The sequence below is a fragment of the Plectropomus leopardus genome, chromosome 15 (assembly GCF_026936395.1).
Source record: "Plectropomus leopardus strain MGB_pleo_1.0 chromosome 15, ASM2693639v1, whole genome shotgun sequence".
Classification (NCBI taxonomy): Eukaryota; Metazoa; Chordata; class Actinopteri; order Perciformes; family Serranidae; genus Plectropomus; species Plectropomus leopardus.
The window spans coordinates 2,385,516-2,393,216 of record NC_142190.1 but is presented as its reverse complement, the minus strand read 5'-3'; the positions used below and the strand labels follow the sequence as shown (position 1 = coordinate 2,393,216).

General features: G+C 33.5%; 2 protein-coding genes across 2 annotated transcripts in view; both read right to left on the bottom strand.

Moving 5' to 3' along the window:
- The window catches only part of mtmr4 (myotubularin related protein 4), an 84,951-nt gene extending 84,179 nt beyond the window's left edge, over positions 1 to 772 (bottom strand). Inside the window, exon 1 of the mRNA XM_088088307.1 lies at positions 754 to 772. The gene's annotated coding sequence lies outside the window, so the exon portion shown is untranslated. The remainder of the gene's footprint in view (positions 1 to 753) is intronic.
- Positions 773 to 1,923: 1,151 nt separating this feature from the next.
- rnf43 (ring finger protein 43) overlaps positions 1,924 to 7,701 on the bottom strand; it is a 115,740-nt gene continuing 109,962 nt past the window's right edge. Inside the window, exon 9 of the mRNA XM_088088156.1 lies at positions 1,924 to 7,463. Within this exon, the coding sequence (XP_087944282.1) occupies positions 7,438 to 7,463 (26 nt within the window). The 3' untranslated portion in view covers positions 1,924 to 7,437. The remainder of the gene's footprint in view (positions 7,464 to 7,701) is intronic.

The following is a 7,701-nucleotide window of genomic DNA, read 5'->3' as shown; positions in this document are numbered from 1 at the left end:
GGGTTTCAGTTGGATCACGTGACAGCCGCTAACAGCACGTTCAGACAAACAGCTGACCGCGGCGGATGAAAAAAGTAGTGCCAAAGGAAAAAGCTGTGTGACGGCGCAGTAAAGCGGTAAAATACTCTAAATACAGCGTACACTTATATTGATATTGATTTTTTTGGGAGTCTTTTTTTTTTAAGTGGCTGAAACACGTTTTGACATCAACCCCTGTGGGGTGCGCGCCCCGCGTGCTTCTGCAGACCGGGAGCGCGCCGTCCAGCAGCTGTACAGACTGTCCATCAGTGTCTCACACAGACACTTCAAAAACACACAACTGTCCTTTTAACGAGACACACAACACGCGCCGCCAGCCTCTGTCACTTTTTTTGGGTGTGTGCTGCTTTCGTTACCATGGATACTTGTTTCACTTTCCGGCTGCTCCATACTGTGCGTAAAAGTGTAACGTCAAAGTTGAATTCAGTTATTTTGTTTTTGTTTTCTTTCAAGCAAACAACGAGAAAACACACGTCTTTTTTTCAATATTTGGTTTCAACAGAAAAACAAAAAATTCAGGAATATTAAAATCTGAGTGACTCAGATTCAACAGCGGAGCACAACTTTAACAACTTTATCAAATATGTTTTTATATTTTTTCGGTCTGACAAACTTTCTTCATTATTTGGCCAAACAGCGTTAAACTTTATCAGAGTTACAAACACATTAACATGAAATATGGAGAAAAAGACACGAGGGAAAGTTTGTGCTCACCTTTGTTTACTCCTCTGAGTTCCCTCCAAAAAATCATGTCACTTCCTGAAAGTGGTCTGAAGGGAGTTGTAGTCTTTTGTAGTCTTTTTCATGTTAAACACTCAGTAAAAGATGAAAATGGTAGAAAATAATCATATAACTTCCTAATATACAGAGACAATCAGGGGGAATGAAACAATAAAATGTTTAGATATTATTTTCAGTATTGTATAAATTTATGGCTCATATTTTGTGTAGAAGTTGATGACTTTGCATTGGAAACGTGCATTACTGTGATTATGTGACGAAGAAAACCTTAATCTATAATTTATGATATTATTCAACACATTTTAAAGAAAATAAAAGGAAGTAACTGATGAGGAAATAAATGCTGCCACATAAGAGCCATAAGAGTAATGTCTCCACCATTAAAAGTTGCAACCATACAAAAATTAAAAACTTGAATCAAACTAATAAAATAAAAATATATTATTCTCAGCAAAAAATATAATAAAATAAAAAAATAAAAAATATATAAATATTATTGCACGGGATAAAAACCCATAAATAAATTACATATATATATTACTTTATTAATTTAAATCTACATTATATTATATTATATATATATATATATATATATATATATATATATATATATATATATATATATATATATATATATATATATATATATATATATATATATATATATATATATATATATGTAGTTCCTTCTTGTAATTTAAAATGATAATAATAATAATTATTATTGTTATTAACAAAGGAATGAGACAATGATAACAATGTGAAAATAGGCAAATTAATCTAAACATTAAACAAACAAAAACAATAACAACAAAACCCCTTATTAAGATGCATTTTATTGAATGAGTTTTTAGAGGTTTTAAGAGGACGCTCTATTTTATTTGTTTTTCTTTTTGTCATATTTTGTTTTATTTTTATTTATTAGTCACTTTTGATTTTTGCTGCAGTAAAAAGAGATTTTCCACGGTTTTTCATCAAGTTTATCTCATTCCCCACGAATGCTCGGAGTAATCTTTTCTGGCTGTCAGTATCTGATTTGAAACCATTCTGTGTAATTTTTGGGCGAACCTTTAATAACCTGAGGCTGTGGGAGTTTCTCTGTAATCTCCTGCAGAAAAAAAACAAGATTACTGAGCACAGAAGTTTTATTTCAAAATAATTTATTTGCATATAATTGGAATGAAGGCAGGTGGATACAGATCTGTGATGGCACTGGTCAGTTCCCATATAGAAACATTCAGTCTATACAGAAACCACTCTTTCAAACCTGGACAAAATGGATAAATATATTAGTAAATAAATATATTAGTGACATGTCACTATATTGAAATGTTCTATTATATATAAAATACAACACTATTTCATTTCTTTTTTTAAATTTTTTTTTTTGTTGTTGTTCTCTTTTTGTACACAAAGTATCCAAAATATACTGACACATCCCTTAAAGTTCTGGAGGGATTTTTTTTTTTACCCATAGAAAAGTTTCAGCTCATTATTCTTGCAAAAAAACAAACAAAAAACCTAAAAACAACACAAAGAGAAAGATCTTGAACAGGGTTGAAATCAGATTTTCTGCAGCAGATGCTGTTTTTCACGTGCTGATTGTTTTGGGCTTGTTTTAAATTAATACTATGATTTTTATGTCGTTTTATTATAATTATTATAAAATCAGCTCGAGCCAAAGTGCTGCTTGTGATTCAGTCATTTCCACCAAAGCCTCGGAGACGATAACAGACAAGGAAACCCTGAAACTTTATCTGGAGGACGTCGACATTCAGAGTGAGGTATTATTAGGAACATTTCTGCATGATTGTCCAAAAATATTGAGTCTAAAATGATTTCTGGCCTGTTGTCTCTCTCGTTACTGAAAGCACATTAAATTCTGAGATTTAAGGAAAGGGTTAAAACAGTAAAAAAAAAAAAAAAAAGAAAAAAGGCACAACTTGTACTAGAAGTTCACTGTGTTCAAGATTTTGCCTCTTTGGTTGGAAAAGTGTAAGAGCTTAGTGTCATTTCTGAGCAGTTTGAATGAATAAGGCACATTTTAGGCTTTTTAAGTGCTACTGGTTACATTACAAAACCCAAAAACGAGCTGTTAGTCCGCTGAAGTCCGTTCACATTTTCACGTTAAAGGCAGCGACACTCAGCTTTCTGTGCTCAAGGCCACTTTTGCAAAATTACAGGAGGCCAGGGGCCCGATTTCAGGACATTTCTAGGATTTTAGGACATTTCTAGGATTTTCAGGACATCTCCAGATTTCTAAAATTTTGGGACATTTCCAGGGTTTTAACATGTTTCTCGGATTTCAAGACATTTTAATGATTTCAGGACATTTCAATGATTTTTGGACACTTGGATATTTCTTTGACTTCAGGACATTTCCAAACATTTAGCATGTTTCTAAAATTTCGGGACGTTTTTAGGATTTTTTCATATTTTTAGGATTTTCAGGACATTTCTAGATTTTTAGCATATTTCAAAAAATTTAGGGACGTTTTTAGGATTTTTTTCATATTTTTAGGATTTTTAGGACATTTCCTGATTTTTAGCGCATTTCTAAAATTTAGGGACGTTTGTAGGATTTTAAGATGCTTCTAGGATTTAAGGATGTTTCTTGGATTTAGGAAGTATCTCGAATTATAGGACATTTCTAGGATTTTGGTGCATAAGATTTATGGACATTTCTAAAATTTTCAAATGATTCTACGATTTTAAGATGCTTCTTGGATTTTAGGAAGTTTCTCAGATTTTAAGACATTTTAGGACATTTCAGATTTTAGCACATTTCTAGGATTTTAGGACATTGCTAAGATTTTAAGACATTTCTGGGAATTCAGGACATTTTTAGGATTTTAGGACATTTCTGGGATTTAAGGACATTGCCAAGATTTTAAGACATTTCAGGGAATTCGGGACATTTTAGGATTTTAGGACAATTTTAGGATTTGAGGACATTTCTAGGATTTCAGGACATTTCTAGGATTTCAGGACATTTCTAGGATTTTAGGACATTTCTAGGATTGTAGGACATTTGTGGGTGTTTGTGGCTTTACAGGTAAGAAAACATGAACACGTGTCATTTGGATTTTGGGGTGAACTGCCCCCTTTGAAGTTGTCAAAGCTTGGATTGGCACGTTCACCACGACAACAGATCAATTCAGGTGTCTTTAGATGAAATCTTCCCGTCTTTTCCAGTGTTTGATTGTTCCTGAGACGTCTCAGTCTCTGTCCTTTAACAGTCTGAAGTCATCACACCGAGCTCTCTATGAAGCGCTGACACAGACTCGGCTGGTTTTTGGGACTTTAGGGTCGACCTAGCATGGCTTTACTCCAGTTATATTATTAAATAGTCTCTTTCTCTTCTCTATGGCTGCGATGTAGACCGTTTCTCTCGAGCTTTAGTTACTGGAAGACAACGGAAGGATGTTTCCTTTTAGAGGATAATAACACATCGTGATGATTTAGGCTTTAAAGGACATTTGACCCCCCAAAATGATCATTTGTATTTCATTTCACTTCATCTTATGCTTAATTCTTGAATATAACTTTTTTTTACCCTCCCTACAGCTAAAGATATTTTCCTTGAGCCTCCCTGAGTGACTCAGGGGACACGCACATGGCGTTTGTGCCATGATGCGTTCAAAGACCGTCAGACATTTGGAAATCCAACGAATAATTCTGTTTTCACAGTTTTGTTTTTTGTCATTTCATTTCATTTTCATGTTGGTGGGCCTGTGAGTTTTCTAATCCACAAAAAAAAGCATTTTTTAAACCACAAAATTAAAAAATTTAAATATAAAGAAAAAATCACCAAACAATTCCCTCTTTTTGGCTTCTCTGGTCACCGTGGAGGCAAATGAGAAAAACAAACATAACATGGGGCAATTAATTGATATACAAATGAACATTTAGGGAGGTGAAGTCTTCCTTTAACCCTTTAAAACCTGGTTTAATATCAGTTTTCTTGTGCTGCCTTGTGACGCCTTACACAAGACCTGAGCAAATCTATTGGAGGAAAAAGCTTGGCACAACTTGGCAAGAATTGTCCCACAAATTGCACGAAATAAGTAAAAGATGACAAAGAAAATGATCTGGTTTTAAAATAATCATAAAATTATTATTCAAAAAACTTTAATCATGATTAAACAATAAGAATTTTAATTTTTTGTTTAAAATTATTTTAGAAAAAAATATTTAAAAAAAATCATGCAGTTCTTTTCAGGTCATTTTCTTTGGTTTGTTTCTGAATTTTCTTTCTTTTCTAAAAAAAATTTTTTTGCTTATTTTCAGGTAATTTTCTTGTAATTTATTTTACAAATTTCTTGCTATTTTTTGGGCCATGTTGTTCAGTTGCTTACTGTTTTCTCCCCATGTTTCTGAAAGAACTCCAACACCTGTGCTCGGGTTTCAAAGGGTTAAAGTCGCTCTGTACTAATCGTTTTGTTTTTTTTTAACAGCACTGAGGTCAAACACGTGAAGTAACCGCTGGCAAGAGAAATGACAAGAACAAGGTATTAGCTTGTAATGACGACGACATAATTCAGTCAAACCGGTTCATTTTGAAAAGTAAAAAAAATAAAATTACAGACTACAAAATAAAAGAAAATGATCCAAAACACAAACATGTTGAAAAGAGCTGCCATCATTGAAATAATGAAAACAAGGCCCACGCACGACTCAGCGACCTCAGCGAACGCTCGCCGTCTGAGGCGCCGAGCATCAACGTTTCCTCTCCGTTTGGGCAGGTCGCACCGCCAACACGATGACTTTTGAGTTTATGGGAGCTACATGGTTGTGACCAAAAATAAAAAATCAAATAAAAAATAATCACTACAGCAGTACCTTTAAAGACCCCCCGTGTGTGTGAGGCATGTTAAGAAATCTGAGCTGAGGTAGGCTGGAGAGAAAAGCTTCTCGGAGCTGAGAGCGAACTCAGCGAAGGAAGATCACGCGAAGTATAGTACCTCAAAAAAACATCAAGTCGATCTGCGACCGAGCGAACAGCGCAGAGACCGACTCTCACTTCGTGCACCGCAAAATCCCACAACTCGATCTTTGCGATCTCACTTTAAAATAATCTAAAAAAAACCGACTGCCTTGAAAATGTAAATATTAATATTTGTCTTATTTTATGTTTACTTCATATATAATTGTTAAGTTTACTTAAAATTGATCTGTATTTACTTAATTTTTTGAAATGAGTCACCTTGTTCTTTCTAAACTGCTGCTTTCAGACGCCGCTCTCAAGTATTTCAACATTTGAACCCGAGGAAATATATTTCTTTTAAAAATGTGGAAAAAGGCAATGAGCAACTTGTTTTTTCAGTTAGGGAAAAACTATACTTATAATGAGCATAATTACATCATAATCATAATAATTACATATTTAAAATTATGTTAAATAATATCGTAAAATATTAGCATTTTAAGCAATTTTTTTCAGGTAACCTTTTTTTCTATTTATTTATTTATTCATTCATTCATTTTATATAATTTTTCCCACTAATTTTCAGATCATTTTCTTTTGGGGCATTTCTTCTTTTGTCCATCACCTTCTTTCCATGTTTTTTAAAGAAATCCAGAATTCAGTGATAAAAACAGAATAAACTCAGTTTACTGAAGTTGCAAAAACCTAGAAAGACCAATTTGATCAAACTTGTCATTTTAAAGTTTCAACAACTTCAGTAAACATAACTGATTTTTAAGTAAACTTAATAATTACATATAAAGATAAATTAAGACTAATAGTTATATTTACTTAATTTTTTAATGCAATTATATAGGACATTATATAGGAATATTATATAATATTAATACTCAATCAAGCTTCAGCCAACTTGCAAAATACATAAAACTGTTCAGTTAAGTCTGACTGACTTGGTTTACTTGAAAAGTTAATTTGCTTTAACTCACAAAGAACAAGTTATTTCAACTCATCATTTTTAAGTCGCAACAACTTCACACAATTAAGTAAATACAACTCAAATTTAAGTGAACTTAACTGGATTAACTTAACTGAAATAACTTTCAATATTATTTTGAATCTTTGCACCTCTTGTCTGCACTTTTGCTATTTTTTAATGATTTTTACATGATTAAGTAATTAATTTTATGTTTCATATCTTTACTCCTCTTCTGTAAATCTGTCTCCTTTATTATATATTTTCATATTTTACTGCTCTGTAAAGCACTTTGAAATGCCCTGTTGTATGAAATGTGCATTACAAATAAAGCTTGCCTTGTCTAAATTTAACAATTATGTATAAAATAAACTTTAAATTCACGGTTATATTTACTTACTTTTATCAAGGCAGTCGTTTTCTAGATTTATGCGATCAGAGTGTGAGTTTGCGGTTTGAGGCTCAAAGCAAAGATCATTCGTTGGTTGTCACTAAGGATCATGGGAACTTGCGACGTCGTTGATGACGATTCTTCCTAAAACTTACGGAGAAACGCGGAAAAACACTTTTCCTCCTTTGTGGCGCAGGAGTCGTTTCCCCAGCAGCTCCCGGCGGGGCGGGGGACGCTGGGGAAACCGACCCGGCGGGTAGGCGATGCTGGCGGAATTATGCGGAAGACGTGAGAGCGGCGGCCGGTGAGAGGCTCGTCCGTTCTGGCTCCTGTGTAGCAGCGTGATAACGGGGATGCAACAGGTTCTCACACACCGGACTCCTCTTCTGATCCTGCAGACACAAGACAGCCACAGTCACCTTCACAATAAACAATGGAAATATATTTATGCAAAAAAAAAAAAAAAAAAAAAGCAAATCAGATAGGATGATTATTTCCGGGCTCAAGGCCTTCCTTTTTAGTTTGGCTTTTAATTGAATTTTACCTGTTTATTTATTGACTATTTACTTATAAAATTTAGTTTATTTTAAAATTTAGTTAGTAACATTTTTATCTATTATCAGTTATGTT